Source organism: Lycorma delicatula, chromosome 2 (genome assembly GCF_047948215.1).
Source record: "Lycorma delicatula isolate Av1 chromosome 2, ASM4794821v1, whole genome shotgun sequence".
NCBI classification, from domain to species: Eukaryota; Metazoa; Arthropoda; class Insecta; order Hemiptera; family Fulgoridae; genus Lycorma; species Lycorma delicatula.
The window spans coordinates 83,419,489-83,439,331 of record NC_134456.1 but is presented as its reverse complement, the minus strand read 5'-3'; the positions used below and the strand labels follow the sequence as shown (position 1 = coordinate 83,439,331).

Here is a 19,843-nt window from a genome sequence, read left to right as displayed (position 1 = left end):
GATCAATTTAGAGCATCTTTTTTCTTTCTTTTTCCTGTTTAGCCTCCGGGAATTACGGTTCAGGTATTACTTCAGAGGATGATATGAGTGTAAATGAAGTGTAGTCTTGTACAGTCTCAGGTCGACCATTCCTGAGGTGTGTGGTTAATTGAAATCCAACCACCAAAGAACACCGGTATCCACGATCTAGTGTTCAAATCCGTATAAAAGTAACTGCCTTTACTAGAACTTAACTCTGGAACTATCGACTTCTAAATCAGCTGATTTGGGAAGACGCGTTCACCACTAGACCAACCCGGTGGGTTTCAATTTAGAGCATCTAAAAGTATTAATTATTACCACTTTTATATTAACTCTCTCTTGGACTATGAATGTGAGATTCATAATACGAAACCTTTCAGTCCAATTTTGAAGCACTTCGCTTTTCCATTCGCTTTGAAATTTTACCTCGTTTACATACATTTTTTTTTTTTTTAGTGAAAGAAATTTGATACAAAAAATGCAGTTGCTACTAGAAATTCTGTACAATAGCGACCGAAGGTTTGGGAAAATTTTGTACTTTTTAAGCGGATCCGAATTTTCGGATGAAAATCGCAAATATCTCGAAAACGTTCGGTCTTAGCGCTCTGAAAATTTTTTTCAACCTCCTCGACTGCATCATGTCCGCTCTTAGTTGTTCCCGTCGAATGTTAATATTTTCAAGTGCCCCGGGGCGCCGTTCGGAAATTGGAGAGGAGGTGCGATGTGGTGCCACCGTAATATCTCGGAAACCGCTCGTCCCATTTTCACGATTCAAACGGCGTATGTATCAAAAAGTCGAGCGCTAACTGTTTAACGCATGTGGTACACTCTCGATCGACCGGATCTTGGTTATCCGGAAATTAAATCGTGTACCCCTATGTTTTGATTGCACTCACGCACCGTAAAACGTACCGATCCGATCTTTCGCCAAATACGCTCAAACCTGTGCGCTAGCGTAAGTGTGGCTGGTGTAGCGCAGAGAATGGGGTGCTCACGAGCATCCCACTGTTTAGGCCATTCATCACGCATTTGAAAAAATTTCCAAAACCATCAAATTTTTCAATTTGAAGCTGTGACTTTCACGTAATCTTACATATTACCATTAAATCCATTCTGAGATACAGTCCTAAAATTAATTTTTACCTGTTAGTGCATTTAATTTGAGGGTGGTGTTTAAAATTTTTTTTTACATATTTTTTATCTATTATTAAAATTGTTTCTACAGTCGAAGTTTTCTTCAGTCTTTTACACCGCGCCCTCTTTTAAAATGCAGACTTTTTAGTTCTTAATTGAAATGTTACAAATATAATTCTTAAGGATGATAAATGCATAAACAGAAAAAATATTTTATTTATCTAGATTTTTAAATATTTGATCTTTCTTAAAGCGTTGTGTACGATTTGAAAGTCGATTTATGAAAATTTTTAATGAAACCTCAGAAGAAAGACCTTTTGTTTGTCACCGATTTTATTTTGTAGATAAGTTAGTATTCTCAAAATAATTATTAAAAATCGGGATGTTTTATTCCTGTTCTAATAATATAATTAAAATATTAGTTATAATAACAATTACAGATTCTCTGATAATATTTCTGTTATTCTCGTATATTATTTTTAAGAAGTATAGAATTTCCTTTTATCATTTATACGACAGTTTTCAAAACTTCCCTTTCGTTTACGATTGTTACATGCATTTGATTTATTATTTCACGAATTTAAAACACGTAAAACAAAAAATCTAATGCGGAAACCACATGACTTCTTTGTACGCCTTTTAAATTACGTATACACATTTTTTGCTGCACTTCATTTAAACTTATTTCATTTGTTAGTGAGATACGATCTTCCAATTCTTTAATAAAGTGGACAGTTACACAATTGCATTGTGGTGGACACCACATTGCATCACATTTTTTTGTGGTATCCGTAATTTTGTTTCACGTCGCTCAAGCAGTTATGTGGTGTTAAGTGAGAACGTGTTGGATCCATAACCAAGGACACATCGGTTCGAATCCGACTTCATATACATATATGAAGTTTTTTTTTATAAATTTAATTATATTGATTTATTGTTAATAATTAAACTCTGTAAAAATTTTTGAATTAAAGTGAAATTACATAAAATTTTATTTCACTAATAACTTGTGATTTGTTTTTTCATTGTTATTATTGAATTATTATTTATTGTAATTTTTTTTACAATCAGAGGTTAATAATTATTAATAAATCAATATATTTAAATTAAATAAAATTCGGAAATGAAGTCTGATTCAAATCGATGTGCCTTCCCTTTTCAATATCAAAATACTTCATTAATTAAACTTTTATGCCTATAACTCTGGAACCAATGAAAACAAGTACCAGTTATGGTATATCGTTGTAAAGCTCTCATTGAGGGCTTATTATTGCAGTTATGAAAAAGTCCAAATCCAAAGGACTTTTTTGGACACTTTTGGTCCAGTCGATTGCAATCAAAAGGGGAGGTGCACAACTAGATGTTACAACAGCCCTAAATCCCAAAATTTCAACCCCTACGGCTAACTGTTTGCGAGATATCTACGTACGTACAGACGTAATGTCGAAACTAAGCAAAATAAATAAAAAATAACCTTTTCTTGTCGTTAAAAATTTATGATTACATGATTCACGTTTAATTTTAGAGGTTACGTCACTTGTAGGTTATCCTTTAATGGTGTTAACCTAAAATTATTTTTCTAAAGAGAAATTATATTTTCATTTTTTATTTAAATTATCCATTTAAGGTCTTGTTTGAATCAAGTATTCATTATGCCCGCCCAATGTACTACAGAATATTGAATTACAGTTATTTTTTTTATAAATTTTGGCTTATTTTTATTTAATAATTTATTTTCATGTTAATTTATTAAATTATAAAACTTCATTAAGCATTCAATGTTAAAAAAAAAAATTAATTTGATAAAATATCAGAAATTGTTTTTTATTTTGTCTTGATATATCAATGTTAATATTTTAGGTGTAAATTAAGAATTCTACGAATTTTATCAGGCTTCGTTACGGGGCTAGATGACAGATTTATCTTTATAAAAAAAAAGTAGTTTTCTTTAAATAATAAGGGTTAGTTTCAGGAATTAGCGTAGCATTATTATTCTGTTATCATCGGTGAAATACTTCTGTTAGGATACACAACGGTTGTCGGAGTTGTACGCGAGCTGTAATCGATTGAGTTTACAAATCAAAACAAGTATAGGTCATAAGAACAGTAGTCGTCTTTGTCCTTTCAGCGTGCTAGGTTGTTATAATATAGGTTACATGTTTAATCATACATGTTCATATGGATTTTTATTTTGATGTAAATGAATAGAATGATATGAGTGAACAGTATAATCTTTTTTGTTATAAATTTTGAACAATGTGCGCGTGCGTGCGTACATGTGTAAAACACAAAAAAAATTGTTGTGTGTATAAAAACACAAAATCTATTCAGTTATTAGGTTATTTGTTATTAAATACAATTACATAATTGTAATTGTGTAAAAGTTTAAGTTACAATATGCACAAAATACAGATTATTTTATGTTGCGTGAACTTTTAAATGTAAGTTTTACTACCAAAAAGTCATGACCTTTTGTCATTAGATGCTTTATTTAATAAATTTAATAATAATCAGTAATGGTAATAATTGTTTATGTAGGCGTTGAAAGCAACTTTTCGATGCGATGGCTCATCATTTGGCTAATTTTATTTTCATCAATCTTTCTTCTAATGTTCTTGGAACATTTACATTTAAATTCTTTACACCACAGGAATGTTATTACTGAATCACAAGTGCTAATTCCTGATACAGCAGATTTATGGTTCCATAATTCAAATAATTTTTGTCATTCTATACTTTATCTTCAAAGTAATTTTTAGTCAAAAGTGAGTAGCTAAAAGTTTTTTGAGAAATTTTAAATTATTTTTACTAAACAGTTTTGTATTTGCACAGATCTACACTAGTGCAATTTCATTTTCTTTTTTCTTTGTTTTGACTTTATTTTCATGATAAAAAGTACAAGAAATGTATATATATATATATATATGTTATTTTTTCTATTTTATTGTACAGTATTATTTATTTAAATTGTTTATTGGTAATATCAGCTTGTATATTCAAATTTAATTTCTAATTTTCTTGCCATTTCATCTTCTCCATTAAAATCATGCAGATTGTCATGAAAGTCTTAAACAACTCTTCCATGATGAAATAAGACATATTTTTTTATTTTGACTTGCAAAGTATTACTAAAGTAGTCAGGAAATCCTTTGAAAGTCAAAATAAAGAAAGTTCATATACATTTGTGTCCGGTAATACTTTGTTTTTCAGTTTCGGCTACCAAATAAGAACATGATATTATATTTATGTAAATTTAACTGGTTTGATTAAGGATATTATTTAATTTGTTTAATAAAATTTCTCAAATACTATTTGATAGTCAATCTTCTACAGTTTTGATGTTATTAAAATTTATTAAATTGCTAATAAAATAAGTAATTAAATCTATTACAAATTTTATTTTAATTAAATTCATGAATATGAAATTAAAAGAAAACAAAATGATTTAAATTCTTTTGCAAGGCAAAAAACGCTTTTGTATTATCATTGCCGGGACACGATATATTTGTTTTTTTTTAAATTAAAAATTTGCATTAAAATTAATCATACAATAAACTAAAATCCATCAATGTATAAATACATCTTAAAATGAAAAAAATCCCTTTCAGCACGCCGGAAGGCGGAGGTAGATTTCACCGATGCTTAAGTAGGGGTCTTAAAGTTTAGAAAAACTTCAAATTTACTCAATACTACAATGGTTGAATGTGAAATAAGTTTCACATGTCTAGCATACAACAAGTCCTATCTTCTTACAATTCCAGCAACATTTTGGTCATCCCTTGCTGTAAAGGCTGGTCATATCAAAAGTTTTTTTCAGACACAAGTTTTTAGGTAATGTTTAGACGACTAACGACCACTTTAAACTGATTTTATACTGTGCCTATTAAGGGAGGTATGACCTTTTTGTCTTCAAAACCCCATTTTTTCCACCCAGTGGGCCAATGGTTGGTGATATCAAACTTACTGAGATAAGTTTTAGGCCCTTGTCCAAAGAATAGTAGGAACTTTAAACAAATTAAATATTTTAATTAATAAGAAACTTACAGCAATTTTTTTTTTTTTTTTTAAAGCCTCCCCCCAATTTCCACCCCCCAAAGTCTGATTTTGCTCATTGACGAATTCTACAGAGATTTCTGGTCATTATATTTTATGTATCAATTTGAAACTGGTGCAAAATTATGGCAGTTATTGTGTCCACAATAAAGTGAAATATATACATATAAATCTATATATAAACCTTTGAACTGACAGTGGTTTTGGAGTGTGGGGATGTGAAACGTGAAGATATGTCTAAGTTTTCCAGAAGTCGAATCATGGTACCAATTACAATAAGTAGCTTTTTTATGAAATCTACCTAAAAATCATTAGCATGTGCTAAAGTCGAAATAAAAACACAAAGATATTTCTGAATTAAGATCAAATTACCATCTGCTTTATCCCAAATGGCAAAAATAGCTGAAACACACTACAGTAATTCAAATATTTGAATGTGAACATACGGCCCTGAAATCATAAAACATAAATTTGTTTCATTATCCCCTAGAATTGTTTGCATATTAGCCCCTAGTTTAAATTTGTGAAGCAACAGATACAATTCACATGGATGTAGTACACTGTTAGATGGTAATCAGAGCAAGGTTGCATCTGTTTGCATCATCAATTCACGAGTTAGCCTAGTGTGACCTATTCACAAACTACAAATAATAACCTCATCTCAACGGTTATCTCTGCATGAGGAGCTCCAAGGTGACACTGTGTCTTTATCTGGATGAAGTTTATCGTTAATATTAGCTTAGTCCTACTCACTTTGCCACTCATCATGTCAGGAAATTGACAAGATCATTGGAAGCGATGTGATTGGTAAAAGGAGGCTGGAAACAAGCCTACTTTTGTGCACTAGCAGCATTGTCTGAAATACCAATATGGCTGCGGATCCAGTAGAAGCTCACAGTTGTATTATGGTGGTTCATTTGCAAAATAGTACACTAAATCTCACAGACAACTGGGTGTCTGGAATACATGTCACTAATCGCCTATAAGACACTCGTGGAATCTACTTTCATTGAAAACTAAAACTTAGATTTTAAACATAACAATCATCATTAATCCTAATATTTAAATGGCTAAAAATTACTTTGTTGTACTTAAGCACATATTGTTCCTTAATTGTTTTTATAAAGCCTAATCTAATATAGAAAATCACAGCAGCAATCAATATAAGATTAACCTTGTTTAATTAATTTCTATCTTTAATTAATTTTCTTGTAAAATAGTTTTGTAAGCATCCCCACGAAGTCAAGAGAATTTAAATCTGGGGACCTCGGAAGTCAATCAATTGGGCCTCTCCATCGAATCCATCTATTTGTGTTGTGTAACTTTAAAAAAATATTTATTGTTTAATTTTGTAGGACCACTTGTTAACATTTAATTTTTGGTAAATTAAATTTAATTAAAGGAAATTTAAAAACAATAACAGTGTTAGCTGTTGATCGTAAAATAATACTTTACATTATGCGGTCCCAATTATAATATACTGTACATTACTGAAAATCATTTTTGAAAATTTGATTTTATTACTTCATCTGGATTATTAGTATGCCTGAGAATCCAAATTTTTATTTGGATGATTGTGGCTGCTATAACTTACGCAAGTCCTTCCGATTCAGGCTCTATGATCAATACCACGGTGTGAAAAGAAACTGTTTATCAGATATTACTTTGATTGGAAGTAAATATTGATATAAGTTTTTGTTAATCAGTGCTCGTAAATGATAAATTTATAATAACAATAAATTATGTCGTTCAATATTAATGTTGCGTGTATTACATTTACTTGAATCAGAAAGAATATCTTTGTTCAGTTTTTAAGTGAGAGATATGCAATATCTCTAGTTTTTCATATTTATCATTCAGCAAATAATAAAATATTAATGTGGCACCTTACTGTTTGCCATAAGCAAACTTTGTGGTATATCTTTAACTCACATTTTGTCTGTTTTTGTTTTTTGATTCGATATACTTATATTGAAAATGATCAGTTAGATTTTATGTCAATAATAATGGGGTGGATATACCAAAATTTGTTGTGAGTAAATGAAAACTTAATTGGTCTTTCTGCCAACCCAAGAAACTGTTAGATATTGTTCCTATTAAATAATGTTTTAACATATTTTTAATTAATACAATTTGTGATCAACTTAACAAATCATTTTGAACTTTATGTATCATTAACAACAGGAGAAAAACAGTTCAGAAACTAATTATAATAATTTTTGTTATATTTTTACTTGTTTTTCACTGTAGATTAAATTTTCAAAATATCTTATATGGTCATGTCATGAAATATTCTTTTCATATAATGATTTTTTTTCTTTTTAATATTAAAATTTATACTTATTAATAAAAACTTAAGAATTAGTACTGACCGAATCTTTTTGCTGCTGAAGTATGCTATTTGAAAATTTTAACTTTTTTCAAAACCATAAAAACATTAGAATGTAAATTATGAGAGCCAAGTTTATGCTATAAAATATTTACAGTAGAAACTAGCAACGTTTTGATACAAAAATAATATTCAGATTACACTATTGATTGTGTTTTTATTATTTTATAAAATTATAGCTATTTAATGTTTACAGTTATGATAGTCTTCTAGATACATTTCACCTAACATTTTGTATTGAGAGATTTCTTGAATTTCCAATTTGTTATTATATGATAATTGACATTTGAAAATGTATTAATTATGAATGGTTCATAGGTTAAACTTAACAAACAATAAATTGATAAATATCCCCCCTCCTCTGGGAAATACAAAAAATTATTGTTTGCGCCAAATAAGTTGTTTTAATACTATTACACTTTTTTTAATAATTATTAATTATTGATATTTTTTAAAATATTTCTGTACTGAAATAATTTTTTTTTATTTATTAAAAAATAATAACAATTAATCATATGATAGATGTTTACATTTACATTTTATTAACTTCTCTGTTTTTAACTGCCTGTTTTGTATATTTTGCTTGTTTTATCAATTATGTTTGACTATAAGGTCATAAATGTAAACATAATAACTAAATAATAAAGATGGTGAAGTGTTAATACTACGTGAAACCAGTTTTCTTTTATGTATTCATGCGAATAGTTTGAATTTACAAATTTTTCATTACGGTTTACTTGCGGGTGAACTTTACTAATAAAGTACAATCGAATTTATTTTATTATTTATAACTACAGATAAACGTACAAACTTAATTCGATATGGATCGTGTTATTAATCTAGAGAGTAAGCTGAACTTTTATCTTATTATTATTGTTTTTATGTATTTATTTATTTAAGTACAACAGGTCACATGATATAAACTTTAGGTGATTTGATTTTTGACTGGTCTCTTTTTTATCATGGTTAGACTTTTCAATAATTTCAGGTTAATTATTTGTAATCATGTTCAATGGCAATGCAAGTATTTTATATCCTGCCTGCAAATGTTTTGAATTACTACTGTGCAACTCCATACAATAGAACGGTTAACTGTAAATAATTAAGCTAATAATTGTGTTTAATATTAAAGGAATTACGATGTTTAAATTGAAAAATTATTAATAAAGATTTTAATTTGATCTGTGATGTTGTAACCTTCTCTAACCCCTTTTATTGTTGTCAAAAATTTATGTATGAACCACCCTACTTGGTGAATGACATAATTTATCTCCTTTTTGTGTACAACTTTACATTTTTGTTATACATTTTTTCTTGATTTTTAGAATTTTTATTTTATAAAATTATTTAATTTTTTAAAGATGAGTGAAATAGGCAATTAAATATTTAATAAACAATTTAATGACACATTTTATCAAATTAATACAATTTTTATTATCTATTTCATGTCATTTTATGATGTTACAAACTTTTTTGAGGAAGAGAAGGGAATATTCTTTGAAATAGTCACCTTTTTTCTTTTTTTTTTCTATAAATAGGTATATTATTTTGATTAAAAATTGACAACATTCAGTTATATTTGAATTGCTACATTTGTTAATGATGTAAGGATAGTATAATATTTGTAAATTAATACTCATATTTGGTAACGTGTATTAATATTTTATAATTTATTTGAAAATAATTGGTGGGTAATGGAGTATACAGGCTGGTAATCCTAACATACTGACATTCGTCTCAACTTTTAACTTAAGTTTTGTCTAATAGGGAATGTTTTTGTGTAAAGTGTATATAATTTATGAAATAAATTTATCAGTCTTTAAAATACAATTTAATTTTACTGTTCTGATTAATAAAAGCTTTACCTTTTCTATTTTGAAATGATTATATGATGAACTTTAATTAATATAATACATATTTAATTATATAATTTCTTTACCTTTAAACAAAGTACATTCACCATAATAAGTACAGACTGACAATTACTGTTATTTTCTGCTCATTTATAGCAAATTACAAAAGAATTTGTAAATTGTTACTGTACCTGGTCATGATTATGTACATACATATTAGATTTTTTTTTATTAGCCCTACCAGATGCAAATCTCAAGGGTTGATGTAAACCTATTAGGAATAGAGCTCTATTGTTTTTTGGTGAATTGTTTCACAGTATCCAAAATTAGAGCAAAAAAATGCAGTTTTTGGGTACATTTTCATCCTTTTTTCGTTCTACTGGGTGCAATTTTGGAACAGATTTTGATGAAACTTTATAGGATGATGATATAAACCTAGTAGAAATAGAACCCTATTGATTTTCAAGTTAATCGGTTCACAGGAATCAGACTTAAGAGGCAATATACTGGATATTTGGATATATTTTCAAGGTTAGCTAAAACCAGAAATCAGTTCTTCAGACTGTCCAGATAAGTTTTTTCTTTTGTTTAGAAATGAATTATGTAGAAGTTTTTAATATAACAATAATAATGGTTTTTAAGATGAACTGTATCAAAAATATTGGGAGTTGTATTTATTTAAATAGCAGAAATAAAAACATAAAATTTAATACAATGGATTTATAAAAAAAATGAATCTATAAATTTAGAGTTTAATTGCTTATGTACATGTTGAAAATGTAACACATAATTTTCATTTTTTGTTTAAAAAAAAGAAAAAAAAAGTCTGCTTTAAAAGGGGGTTTAATCAATTAGTATAAGAAAATATTTTGAAAATGAATTTATTAAAATTTAGTATTATTCCATAAAAGACAAATTATAATGAAGAAAATGTGGTTACATTGAAATTTAATTCCATGATACTCTGATATTTGTTTTTGGTTTTTTATGCCTATTAAATACCTTTAGACTTTATACTTAACCATTTAAAAATGTAATAAACTCAGTCCTGGTGTTAAATATTAAAACCCCCACTGGGTTGGTTTAGTGATGAACGCATCATCCCAAATCAGCTGATTTGGAAGTCAAGAGTTCTAGCATTCAAGTCCTAGTAAAGTCAGTTATTACACGGATTTGAATACTAGATCGTGGATACCGGTGTTCTTTGGTGCTTGGGTATCAATTAACCACACATCTCAGGAATGGTCGAACCGAAACTTTACAAGTCTACATTCATACATATCATCCTCTGAAGTATTATCTTAAAGGTAATTACTGCAGTCTAAACAGGAAAAAGAAAGAATATCCATTGGTCGTAAATATTAAGACTAATAATAATTTTAAAAATCTGATGTGGGCACCACATGACTTATTTGTATGTCTATTAAATTACATATACACATTTTTTTTAAATGAAAAGTACCCAAAATTTTATTTCATTAATAACTTACGATACTTTTTCTTTTTTTTTTGTTGGGTTTATTTTTTGTAAAAAAAAATTTTACAATCGGAGGTTAAAATTTAATAAATCAATACATTGAAATTAAAAAAAAAAAATGTTTAAAAAAGGAGATGAAGTCTGCTTCATTTCTTCTCAATGAGGACTTATTACTGCTGTAACATCCAAATTTTTTTGAATTTTGGATTTTTTTGGATACTTTTGGTTCAGTCGATTGCAATCAAAAAGGGAGGTGCACAACTAGGTATTACAACAGTTTTAAATCCAAAATTTCAACATCCTATGGTTAATTGTTTTTGAGTTATGTGAAATACATACATACATACATACATAAATACGTATACAGACGTCATGCCGAAACTATTCAAAGTGGATTCAGGGATGGTCAAAATGAATATTTCTGTTGAAATCTGAAAACAGAAATTTTTCAAGATCACAATACTTCATACAAGGAAGTAAAAATATTCATAGTTATTAAAAGATGTTTGTGATGAATCATGCTTGTTTTCACTTGACACACTTTTGTTACTGCAAACAGTTCTTTAGAATAGCATTAATTTATTTTTTACAAGATCGTATAGGTAGTTGTATGGATAAAAATACCCTTTTACATTGGCCTGATAATGGATCAGGATAGAAATAAAGGTCAGAACAAAATCAAAATGAAGGAAAAGTAGCTAGTTTAATAAGTATTACATATTAAAAAAAATTATATTACACTAGTAAAAAATGAAGTATTAAAAGGGTTAAGTGTAAGTTATTCCAATATGTAAAAAAATGTAAGTGAATAAATATGATAGCTTTAAAATTTAACAGGTAAGAATGATAAAGCATGTTATTTTAACTATTATTCTTGTAAAATGCCATTCTGAAATCGACTTTTCTTTTATCTTAATGTTATTTTAGTTAATTATTTTGTTTAAAGCTTATATTAAAAATTATTTAACAAAAATTTACAGGTGGTTCACCCAAAGCGTCAAAAGGAACAGAAAAAATGGTTTCGCCAGGACGTGTGCGAACCATGAAAGAATATGAAGAACAGATGGCAGAATTAAAAAAAGAAAATTTTAATTTAAAACTCCGTATTTATTTCATTGAAGAACGCCAGGAACAGATGAAAGGATTGAAAGACGTAGATGAACTTTTCAAAAAAAATGTAGAATTAAGTGTAAGTGTCTTCGATGTAATTGTTTTACTTATTGCATTTATTTAATTAACTTTTTTGTCAATATTATCATATTCGCTATTTTATGTCGCAGTATCTTTAAATCATTGTTTCTTATTTTTGGTGGAATATATTTATATTGTGCAGTTTAAAATGTTTTAAAAAAGGCTAAAATATTTATTTTTGATTTTATTGCTTCCTTGCTATTATAACATTATTAAAACACAAATTATTATTGATAAAACAAATTACATTGTCTAATTTAAGCACATATGGCTGTTCATTCAGTGAACAGCCATGAATGTATACACTCAAATAGTAAATGTCATTATTTGAGTGAGTGCATACATTCATATAATTGGATAAGCTGTTTGAGATATGAGCAACTATGTCATAGAAACTTGAATATTGTGGTATGTTTATGTATTCACAAGACTTCACAATATACAAACTGTATTTTTTCTTGTACTTAAATAATAAAGGTCATTGCATGAACGTTTCATTTGTATCTTATAATGTAATGTAAAATTATTATCTTTGGATTCATGCTCTGTTGCAGTCAGATTCATTGAACATCTGCCTGAATGTTTCCAAAAAATTATGTGGTGTCAGTTATTTTATAATTTCAATGCCATTTCATTTAATATACTTAATAATTTTTTTTTCTATATTTTTAATTATGTGCTCTTACTAAGAATGTGGTAAGATGGTTTATTTTTCTAATTATTATCTGTGTTGAAACTTATTTAATAATTGGATATAATTATGAAATATGTTGTATATAGATATGTATGACAATATAATATTGGATATTATAAAATATAATTATATTTTAAACAAGTGGATGGGCGATGGAGTAATCTACCAATTCAGACAGGTGTATTTTTTAAATATTTATTAAAAATTAAATAATTTAAGATTTTTCAAATCTTCAACCTCCTCTGGTAGGCTCTCCAATGTTTCAATCAAAATTTCTAAAAGACTTCCCCCCCTAATTTTTTATTGAGAAGTCGAATCTGGATTCACCTGAGCTGAAATTGGTAGAGTACTCACATTAATTTTTCATTTTATAATTTATTAACTTTTGATTAGATAGAAGTTATATTATTTGTTAAATTACTGATATAAATTAAATTATAAATTTAATAAGTCAAAAATATAAAAATCTTTTATCTTAATCTTTTTATCTGGGTTGTTTCTTTGAAATTTTTTAATTTTTTTTTTTTTTTTTAATAAAAATTGCAAATGCTTTATGTATTTGGTGTTTTTTATTTATATTTTCAAAAGAATATAAATTAAATTAAATTACTAGTTTTTATTAATTTCTCTAGTTAGATAACACAAGTACAACAGTTGTCCTTTGATTGCGTAACTGCAAACTTTTTCCAATCTAATTAACTTTAATTATTTGAAATAAAATTTTTTATTGATATTATTATTCAAAAATGCACAGAATATATTAGAATTTAAATTAATCAGTAAAATAATAATGCATCTAAATGATTACTTATGATCCCACGTGCAGTGTTTGCCTTGGACTAGTCATTTTACTTCTATAAAGTGTTTTATTTGTCATTACTTTCCCGGAGTTGTAGTATATTGTATACTATAAAAATCGGCAATTGTGCCATTACCTTTACTCCTCATTTTTGAACTTTATTTTAAGTTCATTTTTGAACTTTATTTTAAGTTCATTTTTGAACTTTATTTTAAGTTCATTTTTGAACTTTATTTTAAGTTCATCTTTGAACTTTATTTTTTTTTTTTTGAGAAATATGAAAAAGAATTAATTCTCTCTGTGTGGTGTGTGTGTGTGTGTGTGTGTGTGTGTGTGTCAAACCAAAAAAAAGTTGATATCCTGTTGCAACTTCTAAGTAATTGGAGCACTAATGCTGTTAAAGTTTGGAGTTGAGCCCTCAAAGAGGTAGGGAATTAGGTGACTCATGGTTCATACCTTAGCTGGGGTGAGTAAAATGAAAACTAGTTTTGTCAATTTTTAACTCTTTAAAATGATTTTTTTTTATAAAGACTAAATTTTTCATAATTTAGAAAATCATTTATATTTTTAATTTCTTACTTCCTCCATGTTAGATGTTTTTTAAATTTGATATTCATTCATTCGTTCAACAGGAAGGTTCAGCAATGCTGTTGTCAATTTTTTTCTGTTAGCTTCCATTTCATTAAATATGCACGAGTGTAAATTTATTTACAAATAATTCATATCTTGTATGCTTTATTACACTCAATTTGCCTTAAAATTTGATTCTGTCTCTTTAATACTTTTTGTTACGGCTCAGTTAAATTGAAAGTTGGTGTTAAGAAAGAATGCTTTTTGGTTGTAGTAAATTTAAATGGCTTTATTTAGTTTTGATTAATTAGTGTTTCCCAACTTCAATTAACCACACATCTCAAGAACAGTCGACCTGACACTGTACAAGACTACACTTCATTTACATTCATTAATATCATCTACATTCATCCTCTAAAGTAATACCTTATGGTGGTTACAGAGGCTGAAACAGTAAAAGAAAGCGTTACCCGACAGAACTTCAATTCTACACCATACTGAAATCAAAAACTTTTATAGTTATCTTGTTTAAGCTGTAGCCATTTACTATAATGGTAAAATTAACTGAAATTAAACAAGTAATTACTAATATGGCTCTCTAAAATGTAATAAATTAAAACTGAGTTTTTTCATTTAGATTAATTGTAAGGTGTATCTAACTTTAACTGAGTTTGAATCCCTACTGGTTTAGTTTGGCCAATGGGGTTTAATTAGTGTTTTTTTTTGTAATTGTTGGATATTGTATGTTATTTTCATTCATATAACTTTATTCTTCATTTATTATTTTAAATTGTGGTTCCTGTAAAACTAAAATTGATTTTATCTCAAATGTTATTAATCTTTGTACACTATATGTAATACCTAATTAGCCAATCTCTGTTTGGTTCCCTTTAATCCAGATGAATTAGGCTTTTCCTTAAGTAAATACTTCTGTAATATGTATATTTTTTACTATTTTTTAAATCTGATTGTTTTCAGTGTGAATTAGAATCATTAAAAAAGGATCTTTCAGAGAAGGAAGAATTATTGCTGCAGTCTGCTAAAGCAGTTGAAATTTTACAGAATCAACATAAAAAACAACTGGAAGATTTAAAACAGAGTTCTTTGCGAGATAAAACATATCTTGAAGATCATATTAATAACCTTCAAAAAGTAAGTTATTTTTATTTATAAGTTATTCTGAAAGGTTAATTTTTAATAAAGATAAAGAGTGATAAAGATAAATAGTGTAAATATATTTCCCCTTTGTTACGAATATATATCTGTATCAGTATATATCTTAATTTATCTTGAAAAAAAAAATGTTTTAACTGAAAGATTTTATAATAAATTTGTTAAATATATATATATATATATATATATATATATATATATATATATTTCATTTGAAAAAATATTGTATGAATGTGATAAAGATATGTTTAGTGTGATTTCTTGATACAAACTTTTTATAATTTTTATCGTTCTATTGTTTTGTAGTATTGTTTGTTGTTTTATTGTTTTGTAGTTCCAAGTACTTTTAGGGAAAACCATAGTTAGTATGATTATCTCAGTATAATATAATTTTACCGCTTTTTTATTGTAATAAAATGTTATTATTTTATGTATCACTATTATTTCAATAAGCCAACTTATTGGAAATTTCAAAGGACCTTTCACTACATTTTTTTTTAGATGATTTAATGATACTAATGCATTTATAGAGGGAAAATGGAAATGCTACCTCTTTTAAAGATTACAAGTAAAAAAGATGTATAAATCTACTATTGTATGTAATGCTTTTATAAATATCTTTGCTATCATTTAAAAATAGTCTTAATTTTGTAAGCAGGATGAAGTATTTGAATAGGAATATAAATTAAATTAAAACAGAAAAATTGAATCTATTGGAAAAACTATTTTGCATTTATTTTTAAAATTATTCATTGATGCAGTATTTATTTTTTTCATCTTTTGCATTGCTAATTTATTGATAAATATTTTATATTATTATTTTATTTAACCTGAAAATTATTCAATTGAAAGTATAATTTTTATCTTTGCATTTATCAGTAAATTGAACATATTATAAAAACACATCTATGTTTGTTGATGTGATCTCCATTTTTAATGTATTATTAATAAATCTTTGGTTATTTTTACACTAGTCAATATCTACATATGTGCATGCGCTTGCAATCATATCTTAAAGGTTGATTTGAACCAGATTAATGTTACTACCATTATTAATACTCGTAAGATTTGTTAGACCAGAGGTTGTAGATTTATGCATTATGCTCAGTCTCTCTCCATACACACACACACACACACACACACACACACACACACACACACACACACACATGCATATATATATATATATGGAGAAAGTATCGTATATATTTATATGTAAGATATACTATTTATAAAATTCCATTTACCTGTTTGGTCATACTGGTTGTAGACTGATTGATATGCCCTTTCTAGAATATTCATTTACTTTTCTTTTTTTTGTCCTTTCTGAGTTAATTTTTGGTTTTGACTGATTGAAAAAAAAATATTTCACTTCCGTTTAATTTAAAATCATCTGCTGTTTTTTTTTTGTACACTATATTAAAGAATTTTTACATAAAATAATCAAAAAAATTTACTTTAAATCTTGGCATGTATCTCAGAGTTCAAACTGTAAATGATTTCTAAAAAAGAGCAGAAACTCCCAACTCCTTACAAAATATTCTTGATTATTTGCATATTGGTATGAGTAAAATTAAGAGTTTTTGATATTATGTCTTTTTACTAATTTATTATAACACAAGCTTGGATTTTAAAACTTCTGAAGGAATTTGGTGGCTGTTAGAACTCTAATTTTAGAATTTTTTGATTCAGTTTTTTTGTTAATAGATTTTTTATAGATGTAGCTAAAAGCATGCTATATTTTAGGCGCGTAATGCAGTTCAAAGTACTGTTTATTATAGCACTTATTCCATTTTCATCTATCAATAATAAATGAGGTCATAGTTGGAAGTCAAAATTACAGTTATGGATTTGTCCATCTCTAATTGCGTTGTTTAGAGCTGCAGGAGAGTCATATTGTTTATTATACTACTACTTGAATTTTCAAAGAAAACACAGCACAGAAAAAAAAGAAAATAAACTAACAATCAGAAAAAATAAACTAACAATCAGAAAACACTCTGTTTCTGTTTTGTAATTTATATTACAAAACAATAAACAGAAACAGAGATATATGATGTATGTGCAGAGTTATTGTGCTATATGTGCACAATGAGTGATTTTGTGATAGTGATATAGGCTAAAATTTGTCTGTGTATAGTTGATTTTTATGAGGTGCCTAATTTTACAGAAGAATAAAGTTAGCTAACTTTTGCGAGGTTGCCTAATTTTATGAAAGAATAAATAATTTGAGCATACTCAGCAAATCACAGTTTAAGTTACTGCTGTAAAACTGTAATATTGGCTGTAATTTTTCATATTTTTAATGAATGTTAATTAGTGTTGTTCTGTTGTTTCTTTAGGTTCTGAGGGAGAAAGAACAGACCATAAGTCAGTTTGATGATTCTTCTGCCATGTATGCTATGGCATTTGGATATAATAAAGGACCAGACCAAAGTAAAGAAGTAGAAGAATTAAAAACTGAGGTTAGTGAAAAGTTTTTGAAATTTTTTTCCTACAATAAATTCTTTGTCACAGATGCTTGTTGCATTCAGCTTGGAATTTACTTTTATATCACTTAGTTTAATGTTTTTTTTTAATATCATTAAGAAATTACAGTTATATTTAAAACATTTTCATAAGTAAGATAACAGTTTTTATTACCTAGTAAGTTTGGAATTATGTTATTTCCAAGTAGCAACTTTGACCGAATGAGCATTAAAATTTACCATTTCTCAGTAATACTTAATAACTTATCCAGATTGGTTTATGAACTTTTTCTACATTAATCAAGGTATTTTTTTTCTCATACATGCTGTTAATTAAGTGTAATAAATTATGTTGACATTTGTAATTAAACAATCTTGATTTTCTTATATTATTTTCCTTTTAAATGTCCTTTTGTTTTCTCTGTGTTGTAATCTTTATCTCCATAGTTGAATCTCCAGTAATGAGGATCTATGCCTGTTTTATCTTTTGGATATTAAAATTATATTTATCTTTTCTTATTTGACATTAAGTAGAATTAATAACATAATCCTAGTAGACTCATTTTCGTGGACAGGATTTTAAATAATACCTGATCTATCCTAACAGTAGATAATTATTTTTTACCGCCTATGCCTTTTCTTTATCCTTAATTTCTTCTTACAACTATTGCTTCTATTACAGGTCTGAATCTATTAGATTTTCCTCCATCCTCATGATGCCAGGAACTGAAGAGTCAATGAATCCTCAGTACCTTATTGGAGGACTGCTTGTGGACACTCAGGGATTCATATCCTATCAAGTAGTTCCACAATAAGCATAATGGCTGAAGTACTTATTTGGGTAAACCTAGGCCTCCTAAAAAAAAAATTTCTGAGAAATGTGTATACATCCGTAAGCATTATCATTTCTACTTTTATTGAAGCTTACTTAATCATTTTGAACTGTGTATTTATAGATAAGTCACATATTGTATATTTCTATTTCATCAGATTTTATCTTAAGATTCCATTATCTTTTCAGTGCCTTTTTTGCTGAATTTGGTTTTTACCTGTTACCTTCTTTTTTAATATTTAGTCTTAATTCAGTTGGTATGAATCTATATTTAGCAATTTCTTGAATGTTAAATAATTAATTGAACCAAGACATTTATAATTATTAATTTAATGGTAATAAAGTAAAAAAAATATGAATATACACGAGTTTTATTTATTTTTATCTCTTACTTACGAGTACTCATACTTTTACTTAAGGTAGGGTGCCATGGAAAAACTTTAATTGAAAAAGGGTGCTGCAACTCGGAAGAGTTTGGGAACCACTGTATTTAACTATTATTGTATAGTGTAAAAGCTTTATTTATTAATCTCTGCTAACATATTTTAAAATATATTTTTCAAAATACTAAATAATAATATAAACCTGTGCATCCTCTTATTATTTTTAAAAAAAATACGTTTTGTGATAAACTGTTCATGATATAAAACAAATAGTGCAAATTTTTTATCTCAAGTGTTGAAAAATTAAGTTATGAAAACATATTTTTTCATTACAAACCTGTATTACCTTAACATGTGTACTAGAATGACTGCAAAAAATTTACTTTGTTGTAGAGATAAATAATTTAAATACAAATAATAATAAACTATTAAAACCATTTTCATGAACGAAACATTTTTTAAATTGTAGATTTTTTCTTCTTTCAGTTAAATAATGTCACACTAAAAGTTGTACAACTTGAAGAACAACTTCAAGAAGAAAGGAAAAGGTACTTTGCGTTAGAATGTGAGTTGGAACAGGCACATGAAGAAAGTGTTAGATTAAAATCCCAGATTTCATCACTTGAAACAGATGTTGAGAAGAGAGATGCTAGATTACAACAAGCATACTTAGATCTCGATAGGAAAACAGAACAATTAAATGCCTTAACATATCGGCATAACAAAAAGGAAAAAACTAAAGTATGTACAATTGACTTATAAATTATGTTAAAATATTTTAAACTTTTATTTCATCGGATCTGATT

At 27.3% G+C, this 19,843-nt stretch overlaps 1 protein-coding gene across 8 annotated transcripts in view; it reads left to right on the top strand.

Annotated features, from left to right (window-relative positions):
- The window catches only part of LOC142318955 (uncharacterized), a 231,678-nt gene that overhangs the window by 122,526 nt on the left and 89,309 nt on the right, over nt 1–19,843 (top strand). For all 8 annotated transcript variants that reach the window (XM_075355651.1, XM_075355646.1, XM_075355648.1 and 5 more), the window contains exons 3-6: nt 11,908–12,116; nt 15,160–15,333; nt 17,697–17,819; nt 19,524–19,778. In XM_075355651.1, the coding sequence (XP_075211766.1) occupies nt 11,908–12,116; nt 15,160–15,333; nt 17,697–17,819; nt 19,524–19,778 (761 nt within the window). The remainder of the gene's footprint in view (nt 1–11,907; nt 12,117–15,159; nt 15,334–17,696; nt 17,820–19,523; nt 19,779–19,843) is intronic.